The sequence below is a fragment of the Doryrhamphus excisus genome, chromosome 23, assembly GCF_030265055.1.
Source record: "Doryrhamphus excisus isolate RoL2022-K1 chromosome 23, RoL_Dexc_1.0, whole genome shotgun sequence".
In the NCBI taxonomy this organism is placed as follows: Eukaryota; Metazoa; Chordata; class Actinopteri; order Syngnathiformes; family Syngnathidae; genus Doryrhamphus; species Doryrhamphus excisus.
In genome coordinates, this window is record NC_080488.1 from 10,642,636 (window position 1) to 10,662,445 (window position 19,810).

Below are 19,810 nucleotides of genomic sequence, written 5' to 3' on the forward strand. Positions count from 1 at the left end.
TACAGTATGGAAAAGTGTGCATGCACGTGTGAGTGTACTCTAGGTGTATGCATTAGTGCATAAAGCAAGCAGGTGCGATTGTGATTTGGCCAAACGTGTGTGAAGTAAAAGCTGAATAATGGATTCAGCCACAGTTCGAGTAATCAGTGAACCCTGAGCTCAGCCTATTGAAGTTTAATAACATTCTGAATGTCAGAACACATGACAAGCAGAGAAACATAATCCCCTCTCCCTGAAGAGGGAGGCCACAAGCTAACTCTCACTCTCTCCATCATTTCCTCCCTCTCTTCCTCTGTCACATAAACACACGCATCAACATTAGCCAATCTGATTTAAACGGCATTTAAAGAGACTCAAATAAGGCAGTGTTAATGCTCACACGTCAATGTGACTTGCAGGCTTTTGTGACTTTATCGCAGCTAGTTTTTTTGGTGCTTGATAATTGTTTAGAGGGTCCAAGACTATATATTTGTGTTTCAGTGTGTGTGATTGTGCCAGTTTGTGGGACTAGTTTGCCACCGGTGTCAATATTAATCACTTCAGCACCTTGAAATACATCACTGCTTTCTATTTGGCTCTCTGTCACACACGTTGAGCTAACGGAACAATTTTATTAAAAACAAATCACAATTCACCATGTGGGTGCACAGTGAGATTAGATCAGGAAAAGTGTATATAAGCATGCATGGAAGTTATAAAATCTCTCTTGTGGAGGTCCAATGCAAACATTTTTTCAACTGAAACTTCAATTATTATATTTTTTATTTGATCATTATAATGATGCAATACTGTAAAGTATGTACTATACTGTATACTCTATTGGCTACTGTATGCAGTACCTCACAGAAGTGAGTACATCCCTCACATTTGTACAAATATTTTAATATATATTCATGTGACAACACTTAAGAAATGACTCTTTGATACACTAATCCTAGTATTGGTTTCACAAAATTGTCTTCATTTAAACTGTAAATGTATTAAATTGTGCCTTGACTGGTCACTAGTCCAGAGCGTACCCCTGCGATAGGGGTCAGCAACCCTGGTGAGGATTAAGCAACATAGAAAGTGAATGAATTAATAATTGCAGTTTATTACATTCATTTCATAATGTATCTCTTGGCTCTACTGCTTCTGGTAGTGTATGTGTGTATTACATTATTTTGGCTTGTACTGTATGTGTATGTGTCATACAATGTTATTTGCCCAGGGCCTTCAGAATCAGGAGTGCTGGCCCATGTCACATGGAACCAACCAATCAGATTTCAGAAATAATTTCCCTTCACCGTTGCAGACATGACTTAAAAAGTCGCATCAAACAAAAATAGAATTATTTAGTCATACATTGTGCACAGATGCTCTAATTGTCTGAAATAGGGTGTGTGTGCATTTCGAGTGCGATGTGTCAGCATGTAGTGGGTACTCGCTGTGATTTGGATATGAATTTCTCCAGACTTGGTGCACATTGCATTGTTTAGTCCATCATGTCTTAATGCCACATTACCATTTGGCATTGTCTGGCACCTTGATTTGAAGTTCTAATTTGCTTGCTGATTTTCCAAATGCAACTCAGTTGATTTGCTAGCATATAAATAAAAACAAGACGCTAAAATCAAGGCTGGCTGTATATGTGAATGTCTCATTAACATCCGTTTGCATTAATGTATTTATTAGATGCCTCATTATGCATCTCGAGCTGCCTATTTATTTCTGTCTCCTGTCTTTCTTCTCTGCCAGTGCCCCCTCACTTTGTCACATCTCTGACATGTTCTCTCCACACTACCCCCATGTTCACGTTTCCTCAGCATCCCTCTCTAATCTGCAAAACGACACATTTGGCTCGCTGCAAAGTGATGAGAGGAAATGTCACATTTCTGTGCAAGCAATGGACCATCAAACCTGAATGTCAATTAGCTCGATGGTGGATGGAGGGATGATCGCGAGAAGAGGGAAGGATCACAGGAGCAGCCGTGGCCTATTGTGATTTTTTTTTTTTTTTAAAGACAGGGCGTTTTTTGATGATTATTCTAATCCCACCGAGGACTTCTCAGCCTGAAATGGGTGCCTTATCTCCCCACCACAGTCATTCTTTCATTAAAACACAATCACAGGCCACCAACTCTCATAAACGTTCAACTTACTCTTTGAAAAGCGACAAGGGCCAGCTTGAAAATGCAGATTACAGTAGGTCCACCTGCCGATCCATCAGTACGTTACAGGAATGGAATGCTGGGCTAATCACTGAACTATGTTTGGTGCCTTTTTAATCCTTTTTAATAAAAAAAAAAGTCAATATTAAACAAAAAAGACATGGAGATTAAAGCAAATCTTGTGGGATTTAGAATGTCTGCACTTGATTGTCTTTTGCCACATGCCTCCCTAATTCAAATTAAACGTAGCGTACCCCCAAATGCTGAAGGCAAAATGTTGTTGTAATGATTAATAATGTTTTGTATCAGATAGGGATGGGCATAATCATCAGTTCATTGTTTCATTGAACAATTGTGTGCAGTCAACTGTTGGATTGTAACTTGAAAAAAACATGGATTGCACTACTTGCCTGCAGCCAGCATGCTGTTGATTAAGTTTGTAGTCTAAAGAATAATGTGACAAAAGATATCTTCATTACCAATATTGATATCAACTGATAACGATGCAGGCAGCAGATCTTCCCTCAAACTAATGTAGTGTAATGACCACATTATGCTTCTTTAATGTGATTCATTTGGATGCATTTCACAAATCCACGCTTCTAATAAAGATTATAGAAAAAACACTGACAAAATGATTGTGTGATTTTGAACATATTAAAGGAAGATGTATTAGTCTGCCCTTGCATAACTAGTGCGTTATGTTATGCTCAGCATGACCAGTTAGACTTTGGTTTTGGCTTTCATTCGACGTTTGCTGTTTTGTACTCTTATTTTGGCATTCTGTTTCCTGTTTGCCGTAATGTGCAGCTGCTTTGTACTCACTTCAAAGTGCACACGGTTTTACCTGTTTGTCATGAACTCATTGAATCCCAGCCATGGGAGAAGATGCAAACCCCACACAGAGAGAGCTCCATCCACGCTTCCTCCTTTCCTCCAGCCAGCATTATTCTTCTCAAGACAACACTGGCATCAAAACAGGACTTCAAAACAAAGGCACCAAACAACGGTTGGCATCCAACCTAGACCCAAACTTTGTCAAGGTATCCTTTGAGAAATTGGTGGAGCCCAGTTACACCCCCCTGTGCCTGCACCCCCCATATAATTTATGGTAAAAAAAATATATGTGTTAAAAAGATGAGAGCGGAGCAGACAGCTGTCATTGGTGGTGATTCAGAGGTCTATGAGGCTTCTCACTTCAGTCCTAAATTATTCATGCAATCTGTCTTTTCTGCTGTCCTCCTCTCATATGTTCCCAAATCCTATGCTACATGTTCATATCTGCTGCAAATGTAAATCTTTTGAGGGTGGGTGTGTCCATGTGTGTGTGTGCACTGTGTTTTGACCAATGGTTATATTTTTGCGTAAACAAGTTACCAGCAGTTATCGCCATTTAAAGGAGACCTATTAAGCTCATTTTTCGGCCATTTGTATAGAGTTGTGGTGTCCTATAGAGTAGCTACACACGCTAACCAGCACAGAAGAGATTTTTGTGACTAGTCCTTGATTGTGAGTGTGAGTGAGGTGCACACATCAGTGTTAAAAAACACTGTATCTTCCAACAAGCCATTGTCACACAGTGATTTGAATAATTAACAGATTACTGATGTCATCGTACCCAAGGACGACTTTTCCAGCCCCGTGACAACCAAACATAAAAAATAGAATTAAGTCCCAGTGTGCACTGATTCTTTTCTTTCCCTCATGTTGTTTTTCTGTTATAGGATTTGTTGTAATAAGGAATTGAGCTATAAAGTGCTTTGGGCTCTGGGGCTTCAATCCAAACACTACCTTATCTAGGAGACGAAAATTTGCTGTGCAACAACTTAAATCACACAGCCTCCTGGGGTGCATTATACTCTGCAATGACAGCAGGAACTTAACATTTCATGGGCAAAATCACAAGATGGCGATTAACAAGGCTGATTACGCTGTATCGACCTGAAGGTGCACATTTCTCAAATGAGAAAGACTTGGTCCTGTTGGAATCCCACAAAATTGTGGGACTGTGGACTGAAGAAATTGGATTTGAGAGCCTTAAAGCCTTGATTGATATATGAATTCATTACAAGGCATGTATCCATACTTTCATCCATCCGCTGTACAGAATATATGTACATGTTATGAGGCTGATGGTGGCAGCATGTTGCAGGATAAATGTCAAGCATACAAACAATTTAATAAAGTTTTCTGGGTGAAATGTCAAGCATTTTAGGGGTATTTTAGATTCTGTGGAAAGTCAAACAACCATTACAGTTCATGATATTTGGAAAAGTGATAGTGAAAGTCAAGTAAATAAGCAATGCAATACTCTGTCCTCATAGAGACAAAACATAATTCTGGAGTTTGTTCATGAATTTATAGCCTCCAAAGCCACCAAGTTGGTGTTAAATGTTTGGCCAGACATTAGCAACAGGTAGCAGGCCCATTATAAATTTCCACTGGATTTATTCTAGTTATTTATACAAGTGTGAGCACCGGGAAAAAGAAGACCCACAGCCAGTCGGTTAGTCTACGATGCAGTGAGCCGGTTGCGTGACATCATGTCTCCTGCAGCGCCCCACTGCTTTCCGTTTCCCCTTCACTCCATCTCTCAGCAGGCAATCCTGATCCGCTACATTTGTTTGTCATATTTTTTTTCTCCCCTCTACCAGGATAGAAAAGGACAGACTTGTTTATTTTCTAATCCCTTTAGCCCACTCAGCCTGTGCCAATGTTGCTGTATAGTGACTTATTTTGTAGTGGGGGCAAGGAGATACGCCGCCATCACAAATCAGCCTGTCAATCATAGAACATTCCTTTATGATCCTCAGAAATCATATTTGTGTGGGAAAGGAAGACTTAGCATCAGAAGAAAGAAATGTCAGCATCTAATTCTGCAAGACATTTTTTCTGTTGTCTTTACATCAGTTTTTGGTGGAGCTTCCGAAAACAAAGGCCGCTGATGTGCAATTTATAATTGCAACCAATATGCCTTAATATGTCACATGTTGTCATATGTTTTGTATGTAAGTACTCCAGCATACCCAGCGACCCTAATGAGGATAACCAGTATAGAAATGGATGGATGGATGATTTACTACAGCTCGTGTAATGTCTTTAATGCGTGACATCATTGTTCTTGCTAATCAGACAATTAAATACAGAGAAATGTCATTTGGGAGGAGGGGCGTGCGTGAGCTGGAAGGTGCTTGTCACTGTTGTCCTTCCATTGAGATAATTCATTATAATTGTATGGCATTGCCTCTACAGTCAATTAAGGTTTCATGATGGAGACCATTTGAGTTTCATTCAATATTTCAGTAATTCCTATGGGAAAATTGTGTAAACTTTGGAGGTTGACCAGCATCCTGGAATGGCCTGTATTGGGAGCTTCCATTTACAAACTGTGTGCTTTGACTAACTCCTCACACTGTCATCCAAGTTTCCCACTGAAGGATTATACAATGAGACAAACAAGCAAAGTTTATCAGTGTCAGGACTCATCCACCCAAGAAAGCTGAAAGTAAACAATCCTCCGCCTTAGCTCTGCATTATCTTCTTCTTCTTCTTCCTCCACCTTTTGTATCTTCAGCAATTAAACCGCTGCATGTTGCATTTGGTGCTGGAAGAAGGGAAAACATGTTTCTCACTTCAAAGTTTGTGAATTTTCTAATTTATGAAACCACTCTTGACATTCAGCAATGGCGGGCCATGATGTGTTTCCATGACAACAAGAGTTGCAGGGGTTTTTTTTTCTTCTTCAAATGCAGTGTTGCCTTTTCTTGCCGTTCGATACTACACAGTGAACATGCTATTTCAGGCGACCGACCCCTGAGGGGTGTTCCATAATTCCAAAGAATAATTATTCAATATTCACAAACATTGCTTTTCAGGACTATTGTTGGGGAAAAAAGGAATTAATTTTCTTGAAATTTAAACCTGGTCCACTTCCAAAATACAGTAGATCCCAAATTCTTGATGGGGTTACATTCCAGGACAATCAGCAAATGGCAAAGTTACTGAGTATATGCTCATAAAAATGTCTTATTTATGACACATGACTCGCTTCTGCTTCAAACCCGCCTGATAATGTAACAATGACTTTCTACTCTGATTTCCAATCAACATTTGCAATTAGAGTGACAGTTGTAATTTTTTGATGGGATTCAGCTCCAGGACCATTACCTGAATCTCTTCAATATACCTCACACACTATCACATTTTAAACTATATTTTAAAGCACTGACCGTTAAGGAATGATAATTTAAGATGTTCAATGAACAGATGGAATCTGAGTCATGGTGAAGTCTCACTTTTGCATTTATGATGTGTTCAAAGACTGCCGAACTTCTTCTTAGTTCACTTTCAGGGTCACCACAGCAAATCAATCTCCTCCACCCAACCCTGTCTTCTACATCTGTCTCTCTCACACCAACTACCCTCCTTCACTACATCCATAAACCTCCTCTTTGGTCTTCCTCTACGCCTCCTACCTGGCAGCACTAAACACAGCATTCTTCTACCAATATATTCACTATCTCACCTCTGGACCTGTTTGACTTTATCTCCAAAGTTTCTAACATGTAATGTCCCTCTGATGGATTTGTTCTTGATCCTATCCATCCTGGTCACTCCCAATGTGAACCTCAGCATCCTCATCTCTGCTGCCTCCAGTTCTGCTTCCTGTCTTTTCCTCAGTGCCATTGACCAAACAACATGGCTGGTCTCACCAGTTTTGTATTCCTTTCCTTTCATTTTTTCATCACGCTTCTTCACCTCCTTTTCACTATTTCTATTGTTCTGACCTGTTCACCCCAAATACTTAAAATTGTCCACCTTCTGTGTCTCTTCTCCCTGTAACCTCACTCTTCCAGAAAATGAATTATTTCAATCATAAAATGAACTTTTTAAAAACAAAAATCCCTGAAAGCTAAATCACGAATGTGCAGGAATTTACTGTCCTGCCTCTGGAGATCATTTTTTTCATTGTTTTTGAACTGCCTCGGTGAGCAAATGTGAGTGAGTGCAACAATACACACACAATCAAGAGTCAGTGCCCCCTTTGTGATTAGTCCTACAAAACCCCTGTCATCTTTGTCATACACAAGCAGGGAGTCTGCAGCAGCTATGGATCAATTTAGTAAAGAGGAGTCTGTGGCCTTCTTCAACTGGAATGCTCTTTGATGTAGACGTTGCACTGAAGTCAGTGAAACCTCTTTTTGATGTCTTTTTATGTCAGCAATGTTGGCTGCAACATGTGTGCTGCTCTGCAAGTATGGTTCATGCATACCTAGTCACAGGCTCCTTTCGCCTGTCACTCACTTAAGCACCCTAAGACTTTTCTATTATTGCTTTGTAGTGCTTTCTGTTGGCTGAAAAAAAAAGTGACACGTCGTCACCTATTATTCAATGTGCGACACATTACTTTCCTTCCATAGCTGCAGAGCGCCCCCTGGTGGAGATATATGTCATTTGTATTCATTTGTTGTGTTGATCAAATAAATAGGCCAGGATTCCTGGAACATTTGGGAATGCATAAAATGTCATGAGTAATAGAAGTAAAAGTAAAATAAAAAAAATGTTAAATAAAAGTAAAATGTACAATGACTATATTCTAAGGAAAAGAGACTCGGTTTGAGATTTTAAATAAGCTGACTGTTCCTACAGCAATCAGTGTTTCATCAATCATTCTATATATGATCCAATCAGTCGTCAGCAGCGCCCTACAATCATGATAATTTTACTCCCCAGCCACAGGAAATTATATCACACACCTTCTTTTTACTCTTCTACAGCTGCAGCACTTCAGTTCTCTCAGCAATTATACGTGTTTCCATGGTGATGTTAGGCCTGCATTGACGAAGATCTTGCAATTTAATTTGGCTAGAGATGCCACTTTAATGACCACATACCAAAAATAAAAAAAAACAGTGATGTGTAAAATTAGAGCGATGCCAAATGAGCTTTGAAAGGTTTTATTTATAACAACATTGAAAAAGTTAACAAGGAGGGACAAACATTATTCAGAGAAACTCTTGGTTTGGAGATGGAAGAACAGTCAAAAACCAAACAGAAATGGTTAGAAGTGTCATTAAACGTGTTAGGAAGGGGGCACACCACACATCGCCAGTCACGTCTCAGAAAGGCCTATCAGTGACCACTACACCATATTACTACCATCATTCCAAATTTTGGTTTATTTAAATTTAAATGTCTTATGTCTGTCTTTGAAGACAATGTGAATTGTTTTACAGAGCCCCATTTGTCGCAGGGATAACTGCTAGTGAATGGCGAAAGCCAGGGAGTAATTGAAACGGCCATAAAATGTCTATTTTTGACACGCTGATAAAGCCTGGGCTTTGCTGTTTCGTCCAGCTGCTACTGTGCGTAGCACTGACTTGCTTTAAGGACTCTAAATGAATAAGCTTTAAATTTACACCCATATGTACACAACATGAAACACCAGGAATAACCAACAGGAGAAATGAGACAAATAACACATGTGGAACACATAATATAACCCGCAAGGCATGTTGGGTAACACGTGGGCATCCCACCATATCTTGCAGGTTGTACATTAGTACAAAACAGTATTGATTTACATGTACAGTAATCCCTCATGTATCGCAGTTAATCGGTTGCATTTCCAAGTACATTTCCACAAAGTAGGATTCCTTATATGTGAATAAAAAACCTATTTACGACCCTCCAAATGGTTTTTAACAGTATTAGAGCCTTCTGGACATGAAGTAACAGCCCTATAGTCACCTGTACACTTATATTACCCAATATTGTCGACAATAGAAAAAGCAAATTGAGACATAAATAAGACTCTTGTGTTGTCGGGGGGGATTCAGAATCTAGTTTTCACTTGGTGAGGGTTACGGCCCTAGAATACTACATGTCATCACAAGTCTTTGAATGCCTTATTTGTATTTAAGTTCCTTTGGCCACTTACATACTTGAAAATGCTTAATATAGACAAAAACATAACGTTTGCTTGCTTAAATATGCTTTTAAAAAATCCTAATAATAGGCCATATTCAACCACAAAACAACATAATTTATTAATTGTTTTTTGAAAAAATAAACGATGCCATGAAATTTGAAGCCCGAAGTGGCGGGGCAATACTGTATATTAGTATATATTTAAGAATTTATTAGGTATGTGCATGGTTACCAATTTGGGATTTTGACACTAGGATGACATATTTTCATCAACAATTGATAAACCTAATGTATTGCCTATATTTATTGCGAAGCTTAGTTGCTGTTATAAATATTCACAAGAAGAGTGTGCAACTCACTAACAACATTTAGTCGGAAGAAACACATAATAAACTGTTATTCGTGTGAATGAAAAAAAATTCTCAAGTGCCAACATGTAATGAGAGAACTTTAAGAGGTGCTGCCTAAGATAAAATATTATTTTATTTTGATGAAGTGTATTCACTCAGTTTTTGTCTCTCCTTGATATTATTTAAAAAATATTATTTTATTTTGATGAAGTGTATTCACTCAGTTTTTGTCTCTCCTATGATTACATCATCTATAAACTTTTCGGAGCCGGCAGCTACTTTTCTTACTAAATACTTGGCAACAGTGGGTAACGGTGAACTGGTGGTTTTTGTTATGTGAGTAAAGGTGAAGATATGAAGCTGATTCTCTGCAGATAAACAGCACAACCTCAAGCATGTTGACGTCCATGTGAAATTCAGGCTTACCACAGTGTGCTGCCTATCAATCCAGTGATCAAAATATGCAGGTATCCACTGTGTTATCTAGCAGTTACAGCTAATGCCTGCCTGCAAGGATGAAAGACGGTACAAATTTCGTATGACTGCAGTGTAATGCATTGGTGCCAGTAACGCATTAAAAGGTTCTAGTAACTGTCACATGTCTACCGGTAGTACTTCCATGACATATAAATGAGCTGTTCTGTGATTGCTGTTTGAGATCATTAAATACTCTGTACAGCGTAAAAGTGTCTTTGTGAATTGCAGTGACATGAATAGGATTTATACGAGAGTGATCAAGGGTAAAGTAAAGGCAAAACAAGAGATGAGGCAACATGCATGTTTTTGGAATGTGGGAGGAAACCGGAGTACCCGGAGAAAACCCACGCACGCACGGAGAGAACATGCAAACTCCACACAGAGATGCCCAGGCGGAACCCGTGTTTTTCCAATCTCCTGACTGTGTGGCCAACATGCTAACCACTGGTCCACCGTGCGGCTCGTATGCGAGTATCATACTTACCATTTCAATGTACACAGTCTGCTTCTAAGCCTATCAAAGCAATACTGATGCTTGTCCACTATATAAAAGGCAGTAAACATATATTAACACCAACGACACGCTTCTAATGTTAAAAAAAATATATAGTGTCATATATAGCATCACCCAGTTAAGCTTGTTTTTACAAATCAATAGATAACATGCAGCCTTGACATTCCATGGAATGCAGCACTCAATCTTTGTAAAGCAGTATGCCAGAGCCATGTATCGCGATTGTTGTCATGTACAAGCTGTTAAGACTTGCAGATCTTGTGACAGGCACTCAAAACAAAATGATTTATGACAGCAAGCCCCCCCACCACATGCAATGCTGGGACACTGTTTGAGCCAGAGGTAGGTGTTATTGTGGGGATTCATCCCGAGTTTGACCACGGTCGTAATATTTAACAGTTTTCCCTCCTTATGCCTCTAGATACGGCGACACGTCTTCAACGTGACCATGCCATAATAATATCATCAAAAAAGGATGATTGGTAATGGACATCCGCCTGCATTGCATGCAAAAACACACAGAGGTTGTCAAACTAAACATTTGAGGCCATGTCTGTTTGTTCCCCGACACACAGTGACAAAAAGTTAACAGAAAAACTGCACTTTAGGGGGGGAATTTTGCCCATCATCCACAAACCATGTGTGAGACATGAACACATGCAATATGTCTTTTTTTCTGTATGTTGTCAAGATATAAAAATAGATAAAAAGAGGCAGCTCATCACTGCATGTCATGCTCACAATGCCTCAGACCACTACAAAAAAAGTTAAAGCTACATACAATATTTGACACCACTGCTGCTGTGTTTTTACTTCTGAGTTTGGAAAAGTAATGCTTCAAATGTAAAAGTATTACATGTTATCATGGAAATACCTGTTACTACAAGGGCACAGGATTTAATAAAATACCATAAAACCTTGTTGGAAGTGTTTTAATAGCGGTCTTTTTAGGTGGCATAGGTGGATCCATTACGTGCAATCAGCAGGTGTCTCTTTTTTTTGTCTGTTTTTTATATCTTTAGAATGCACATAAAACAGAAAGGCGTGTGTTCACGTGTCACATAAGCATTGTGGGTGATTTGAAGGCAGTTTACCTTTAAAGCAGCTAAGTCATGGCATTTAAGATAAAGGTCTTTAGTTAGGTGCCGTTACATGTCACCCTAAACTTCACTCAGGTTAAAAGGAGCCAAGGCCAAAACAGACAACCAAGAACAACATATGAACATCAGACAAATATTCTGTAAACCAAAAGCAATAATGAAGCATTAAATCATATTTTTTCAAAACTTGAATTTGGGGATAGTCCTGAAAAAAAAACATTGAGTTGAATGTGCATTTTAACAACGTATTTTATAATATTATAGGATTTGGTTCTGCCTGGATGATTATTTTATTTATGTACAAAGTGGAGAAAAACAGCGACACCTAGTGCCCCTTTTCCACAATTCTCTCTTACTGCACTTGGAAAATGAACATAGTTCTTCTTTTTCTTTTGTCTTTTTCCTGATTATGGAGTCGCCATAATCAGCCTTTTTTCTTTTTTTTTTAACCCAAAATTACTGAGTATATTTTTATCTCATAAATTACTTTTAGCAGAAATGGACACAGGAAAGTGGACATAACATGTTTGTGTTATGATAAAAAAGAAAACAACTACTATTATAAACTGTTTACATATAAAATGTTTATACAGGCATATTCAATGCAAAATCGAGTTGATTTGAATGCTTTAGAGCTTAGATTCCCCAAAGTGGGGTACACTAATTGCCACAGGGAGTACATGGAAAATAAACGGAAAAATTAGCACCTTACTCTCTCAATTCCGAGCGCAAGGAGAACTATGGAAATGCTCTTTCATCAACACGACTTCTTACAGTCATTTTCCACTTTTTGAGATTCCTATTAAAAAAATAATTGTTTTGCTAGTGTATTAATTTTGGCTTGAACTGTATGTGAGAAATAGTTTTGCATACTCTGCAGGCCTGGCAATGATGTGTGTTCATTCCTGTGATGTTCATTATGAAAAAGTATGGTATGAAACTCAGCTTTGAATAACTGTTGTGTTTTGTAATAAAATTACATGTTATGTCTTTCACTATATGATTTGGCTTTGAGCTGTGATATTAAAACAGCCCCTCTCTCATTCACAGTAGTTCATCCCAAATACGATTTTATGAGTGAGCCTAGTGGTTCTTCGCTTCATTTGATGTATCCGAGTGTGTAATAAACCCTTTTTTGTCACTACAATGCCATCAAATATTTAGTTCTGAGAGAAGTACTCAAGGATGAGACGTAGGTGTCCCAGACGATCTTTCAGTGAGGTGAGGGAGAGGACTGTGGTTTGGTAGGCAGGGTCCAGCTGGAGGACAGATAATAGCCACCAGCACCAGGCTGGACCGTTGGGTGAGGCCTGGAAAAAGATAAATACATGATCTTGACTTTGGGGACACTGTATGACCTGAGGTAAACATTCATTGATTTAATATGAATAACACATGTGGGTCTTTGACCCACTACACATGTGGCATATTAAAAGATCAAAACAATTACAAACATAGCCCACTATTTAGCAATAAACGTTAAGTAAATACCAGTCCAGGGTGTACCCTGCCTCTCGCCCAAAGTCAGCTGGGATAGCAGCATTATCATACATCCATAATCAGATATGCCTTTGTCTTAAAATAATTTGAAGCTTATGTATAAAACGTATTTTTCATGAACTGCTCTATATACTTGTTTCAGGTTTTTGCAAGTTGAGTCATTTCCAGCTAGAACTTTGGTCTGTGTATTGCAATAATGAATGTACATTTAGAGTGATACCGTGGACACTAACCTGTATGTTTTCATCAGTACTGGGCATGGCGCCGTACTGTTTGTTGATCTGTTCTTTCATGCGGTTTCCAAGCCGCTGGTACCAATCCTGAGCCTGCTGGTAGACGCTATCATGGAGATCCTGTAGAATTTCTAATTCACTCCCTTCAACCTGTAAAAAAAAAGTAACACTGACGTAAGTAGATCAATGGACCCATGACATGAATGACTGAAAAACTTTTTGTGCAAGCCAGACCTTGATATCCTCCAAGTATTCGATATCAGCGGTGTGGTAGCCATCCCTGTGGCCTCTCTTAAGAACTCTGAATCTGCTGCCACCCACACTGTCTACATAGGACCGTCCATCAGGCAGCAGCTCTAGGCCATGGATCTCCAACATGCAGCCATAGTCTGCAAAGCTTAGGAAAGGCAAACTAGACATAAGAACATACAGTAGTTACAACACCAATATCGACATACAGTGAATAGTAATCCTTCATTTGTCGTGGTAATATGGTTCCAGACCCAACCGAAATCTGTGAAATTCCACTAAGTAAGACTCTTTAAATTGTAAGTCATTTAAAACATAAATAGTGGTTACCACGCGGGCCACACAACTAAGAGATTTCAAATTCTATTCTTGTAAGGCAACTGATGAAGTGAAATATTTGTGAGGGATGAAAAAGCATGACACATCTCTCGGCAGATTGGATACCCTGCTGCTATTTTCTTCCTCCTCAAGGTCACATATGACTGGCGAAAACTTTTCCCACTGCTCTGTCTGCTTGTGCATCACTGACATGCTTCTTCAGTATGTATGCTCTCTCCCACTAAAACAAACGTGCTGAAAAGCTTGTCATCTCAGATTTACAGTACAATTTGGGTAGAAGTGAAGGTTTCGGTTAAAACAGTGGCATGTACATACCCTTTGCCATGTTCATAACTGCACATGCCAAACTTCTTAGTTCCGGTTTCCATACAGCGACGCATCATCAGTCGGTAGCGTGGCTCAAAGATGTGCAGTGGGCAGGACACACCAGGGTAGGCCACAGTGCAAACAAATATAGGGATGTCCTTTGTGAGGCTGCAGAGAAGCGGATAGACAGTAGATGCTATGACATGATAACAAAACAGGCGGAAATATGTGTTGACACAGTGGCGATTATGAGAGGTTTCCCTCAGCAGCACCTACTTTGACAGTTCAGCCATCTCAGCCCCGTGGACCTGTTTCCTTTCAGCCAACTGTGAGGGGAAAAGGCGGTCCATGATGTGCTGAGTCAGCACTGTCACGTTGTACTTTCTATTTTTTAAGTACTGCAAAAAAAAAAAAAAAACAGGATAGAGGTCAACCAGAATAATTATATGTCTGCATATGTCAACTACAAATAAATTAGTGTATGGGAAACACTGACTTCTGGCATCTAATGATATTCGGTTGTTCAAGTTCCATATGAATCTCATTATACAAGATGGCATTGCTATGTTTATAACTGGTGAATTAATTAATGGCCCACAGCCATACTGCTCACCACACCCGCATGATTCAGTGTGTTTAATTAAATGTGCCATCATTGCATAACAGTTTGCATTATTAGGGGTTATTGTGATTATTACTTGTTCAAGATTGCCATTATGATCAGCATGTTGTGTAGTGGTTAGCATTCCTGCCTCACAACCAAAAGATCCAGGTTTGAATCTCCATTGGAGCACAATATACAGAATACCTATACAACATAAGGTCATGATATAAAATTATACCTCTCATTGTGTCCAGGCATTACTGTCTGTGTAAAGGCCTAACTTTCCATAGAATATCAAATCTCATCGGGTTTTGCAGGCGTACCTAATGTCGGCCAGTGAGTGTATAAGAGATTAGCTATGGTTACCTCTTGTAGTGGCTGTTTGCAGAGTGGACAGCGAAGGTTGTGATCCAGACTCCTCTCTATGCAGTTTTTACAGAACGTGTGACCACAGGGAGTGGTAACTGGCTGAAAAAACAACCTTGAAAGTATAGACATGCGAAATAAACAAAACATGCTGTCTATAGAGAAAATGTGTCATCTGTCAGAGTTACAAACACATAGACAGATATTAGTGATATTATAGGAAAGCAGGAGCAGGACACTAACCTGATGCACAGCGGGCACTCAAAGTCTGACACAGAGAGCACACTGAGAGTTTTATCTCCAGAGTTAAAACTTGCACCTGAGATGAAGACAAGCATACGTTTTGCTTAAATTAGTTCATGTTCTGAGTTCTATGCAATTCTGAGGGCTGTTGTGTTTAAACTATTACAATGGCCGTCAAATAAACTTTCAATGTACCTCTGCCATGGACGTCCTCCTTCCTCGTCATCGGCTCCTCATCGTCTTCAGTGGCGGGTAGAAAGGAAACAGCTTGGCAGATGCTCAGGCAGCACTCGGTGCTCGCGTCATGCTTCGCTTTGGCGCTCTCAAGAAAACAACAGTTTTACAACTTACAAGCAAACACCTCCCACCATGCAAGCATTCTTTTCGTCAGCCCATCTGCACCATGCACCTGGTATGTTTCTCTCCTTTCTTTGCCCCCTGCGTCGCCATGTGGATGTTTGAGGCCCTCAGGGTATGTTGGCCCTTGCGTGCCACTAAGGCTTACAATGGGGTAAACTGCTGCTTTTAGGTAATCAGCCAACACCTGCATGAAGCTGGATGTGTCCTCTGGCACTGATATACCCTCTGCTTCCAGGACCTGCAGTTGTACAAATATGTCAGTTTCAGTTGACAGGTGCATTCAGTTGCAAAGTCAGGGAGGTCATAGCTACAAGGAATTGGCTGAGGTCAGTAGGTTGCAGACAGAAGGGATGCACCAGTCCATATTTTTTCACACCAATACAATTCCGATGTGCTATTTGTTACATTACATCGTGAGAGGTGGTATGAACAAACCTTTTTGATCTGATTCTTTGCGGGAACAAAGTCAGATTGAAGTTTGAGGCAACGGTGAAACTGGACGAGGGCTTCTGTCTGCTGAGCCATCTCCAACAGTACATTCCCTTTGCGAAAGAAGCCCTGCACAAACATAAGCACGAATCAGCATACAGCCTGTATGAGTGGATCACAAAGGGTCACAGTGCATAGCCCTAATTTTAGGACAATGTTTTCATTACCTACATAACAAGGGCACACCTCAGAAAGCATCTGCGAAAGTATCTTCAATTGCCCATTTGGAATTGTCATCAGAGCACCAAACATGGGACATTGAAAGGTGGAAGAAAGTTTATTTCTATGATGAAAAACCTTGATGGTCCTCGTGGCTTCCAACATTACTGGGATGACAAGGAGATCCCACCGATTATGTTTTCCACACGACACAGTGGACAGAGTGCCATCATAATCTAGATTGCTTTTTCCTTCAATGGAACAATGGAACAACTGTGCAGGGGCGTCAAACGGTAGTTGGCTATGCAGAGAGTGTTGCGGGGGCATCTCGCATGACTGAAGGCCCTCGTCTGTGTGGTTGTCCTTTTCAACAGGACAACAAAGCAGTTTACAATACCTGCCTGGCAACAGACTTCTTCCAGAAGAATAATGTCACACATTTTTTGACCACCCTGCGTGTTCCCCTGATCTAAATCCAACTGATTCTCATCAGATATATCATATATGCAAATGTGCATTTTATAAATTTGCAGCCAAGACAATTCTGCATCTCACCTCAGTCCAGTTGGGCCGAAGACAGCAGAGGTAGTCAAGGTCGGTCAGAGCATCAGAGAACTGCAAAAGTCCACAGTTTGCTTCAGCTCTGTACAGCTTCAGACTCAAGTCATCAGGGGCTAAAGAGGACAACATTGAGAAGAAGAAAAAAAGACACATACTTAAGCATACTGCGGTGTTTCATAAGATTTTCCTATCTTTACATAAATATATCCATATATTTATCCATATCCAGATAATCATGACAACATGGTCTCACCCAACAGTCATGCTAAGTTTGAACTTAAATGTAACTTCAAACTTAAAAAAGAATTGTGACCATAAACACTGTTTACATCTTCTCTGGTGATATAACAGTTTCAACTTGATTTACACAAGTAAGGGGTTTGGTAACTGTTAAACCCGCCCTACAAGTTGCGTAGGTTTAAAAAAACATGGAATAGTAGTTACATATTATGCCTTACTTAAAGACTCCGCCCAGAATACATAAGTCCATGTCGTCCTTACTTATTTGGACTTACTATAGTCAATTATTTATTTATCACTATAACGTTCACTGAAAGATTTCCGAGTAGTAAAAAACATGGTGTACAAGTAGAAGGTATAGCAAATTGCTGAGAGAGGCTCACTGTATTGGTAGCCACTGCTATATTTACTGCATGTGTCTCTAAAGGTCCACTGCAGTCTTCAATAGTTCAAGATGACATTTTCAAATATCTGTCAGCCTGCATGATTTGGAGCAGCCAGTCACATTTGCAGACCACAATTGATAATAACATTTCAATATTGTCTTTTGAGATGACATTCCATTCCGTGTCTGAGTCTAGTACAGGGGTGCCCACATTAATTTTCCAGCAAGGGTTGCACACAGAAAATGTCAGGGTTGCAGGGATCATTGGATGTTATTATAGCTAACTACACACACAATACTATTATATTCTAAAAACATAATACATATCCCGATTATCCAAAAACTATAACGTTTTTTTTCAGTTTGTAATTGTATTTAAATGATATCGAAATAGTTTTTTGTCATAAACATATTTTTCACATTCATTTGCTTTCTATTTAGTGTGACCCTAACCATCCTTCATATAAACATGTGCAACAAAAAATGGGCTTTTGGCACAGACTTTGTATGAGCAATATTGGATTGGAAATGCGCGTAAAAGCTTAGATTTGAATGACTGTGCGTGTCCTTGTTGCATGCATATCTCACCCTGTTGAATCCCGTCGTTGGCAGCGCGTAAAGCGTCCTGGTACTGTTTGGTCCGAAGCTTCTCCTGTAGCTGGCACTTCATCTTTGCGTCCTCGGGGCAGCACTTTTCAACGACTCCAATAAGCAGAACGTTATTCTTCATGCCCCTAATTTCTCTCGGTTTTAACCTCTCTTTGCATGTGGGGCATTTAGACGGGAGGTAGGTGGCCGCACACCTTCTGCAAAAAGTGTGACCGCAGGACGTGCTCACCGGCTCCCACATCAGGAAGCGGCAGAGCGGGCACTCCAGCAGCTCCATGGCTGAAAGGGTTATGTCACCAGCACGAATTGCTATTCTGCTTTCAAACCTGGAACATCGGGAGACTTTTCTCCTCGACTGTGTGTCATTTACTAGATGAACCTATCTCAGCCGCCCACATTGTCTTTTCCTCTCAATTAAATGCGTACTGACCCAACTCCGTCCCGAATAACACAAGATGACTTGCATGGCGGACAGGTAGAAAATAGAAATGAAACTCAAGCGCCGACTCCACAAATCGAAGTGCTATATGTTTGTTAGATGCGTTCTTGTCCGCAAATAACCTCGTTTAGCTTGGAGATACCCACACAGCCACAATGCCAGGTTACTGTGTTACACCATTGCGTAACATAAGTAAAGACCACGTGACGTAACCGCGAGTACTCATTGGCTGAGCGGCTTACCGTCAGCCCTGTTGTGAAACGCGACGATTTCGAGTTTCATAACATAATTCTGGGAGCTATTTTAACCGAATCCTTAAAACATACTCACAAAGGCAAATCGTAGTCGCGCGCGTGTATGTGTGTGTTTTTGTCATCTCTGGCAAAAGTTGATTTTTATTTCTATAACCTAAAGTCGACCTCGAGGAGGGAATCTTAGGTCGAAGGGGTGGAGTCAATATGAAAACTGTTATTGCACGTTTGTTTGGCCTACATCTCAGCACAGTTAAGTAACATGTGCTTCATATGTAATGAAGTACAGCTGAAGAGAATTGTCTTCAATTGTAAGCATGAAAGAACAATGTAGCATCAGTTGCTGCACATCAAGTGGAACTTTTCTTATTGAGAACTCAGTTCCAGTAAAGCAGCGGTTCTGTTATTTTCTGTCATTTGATGGCTGGTGGTTTTGATTGACTCTGATGCAGGGGTGTCAAACTCAATCGCACAGTAGGCCAAAAGTCAAAGCCTACTTTAAGCTATGGGCCGAACTGGACATTACCCACCCACATGGACATTTTTTTGGCCACTTTCAATAAAGTGATTGTTGCTCGACCACCTCTTCAAAAACATCACAATCTGTGAGACATGTAGCCCATAACAGTTAGGGCATGCTGGAACCTATCCCAGCCTATCCCTCTTCGGGCGAGAGGCGGGATACACCCTGGACAGGTTGCCAGCCAATCACAGGGCACATATAGACAAACAACCATTCATACTTACATTCATACCTATGGACAATTTGGGGTTGCCAATTAATTTCATAAATTCAATTAATTAACTTTGGAATGTGGGAGGAAACCAGACTACTCGGAGAACATGCAAACTCCACACAGAGATGATTCCGAGGGTGGAATCAAACTCCGGTCTCCTAGCTGTGTGGGCTGTGCGCTAAAATAATTTTGACCTTTGGTCTGTATCTGGTACCTAGT

At 40.1% G+C, this 19,810-nt stretch overlaps 1 protein-coding gene across 2 annotated transcripts; it reads right to left on the bottom strand.

The window, feature by feature from the left end:
• Positions 1-8,097: 8,097 nt before the first annotated feature.
• On the bottom strand, positions 8,098-18,804 carry lonrf1 (LON peptidase N-terminal domain and ring finger 1). 2 transcript variants are annotated; one of them, XM_058063626.1, is made up of 12 exons: positions 18,144-18,804; positions 16,925-17,043; positions 16,157-16,279; positions 15,771-15,959; positions 15,557-15,683; positions 15,362-15,437; positions 15,119-15,233; positions 14,425-14,546; positions 14,158-14,316; positions 13,489-13,666; positions 13,255-13,404; positions 8,098-12,831 (listed from the first exon to the last, which is right to left on the bottom strand). In XM_058063626.1, exons 1-12 carry the CDS (start codon positions 18,439-18,441, stop codon positions 12,682-12,684), a joined length of 1,806 nt encoding a protein of 601 aa, XP_057919609.1. In that variant the 5' UTR covers positions 18,442-18,804; the 3' UTR covers positions 8,098-12,681. The 2 variants fall into 2 exon arrangements, with proteins under 2 accessions (XP_057919609.1, XP_057919610.1); XM_058063627.1 differs by having other exon boundaries at positions 13,489-13,651; positions 18,144-18,803.
• Between the last annotated feature and the right edge of the window lie 1,006 nt (positions 18,805-19,810).

What these genes read in the sequence shown, in the direction of transcription:
- lonrf1 (XM_058063626.1), bottom strand. Translation starts at nt 18,441, where the DNA reads ATGGAGCTGCTGGAGTGCCCGCTCTGCCGCTTCCTGATGTGGGAGCCG. An exon ending in GCAAACAGCCACTACAAGAG is followed by an intron (nt 14,547 to 15,118) that starts GTAACCATAGCT and finishes TTTTTTTTGCAG; the next exon opens with TACTTAAAAAATAGAAAGTA. An exon ending in AATACTTGGAGGATATCAAG is followed by an intron (nt 13,405 to 13,488) that starts GTCTGGCTTGCA and finishes TTTTTTTTACAG; the next exon opens with GTTGAAGGGAGTGAATTAGA.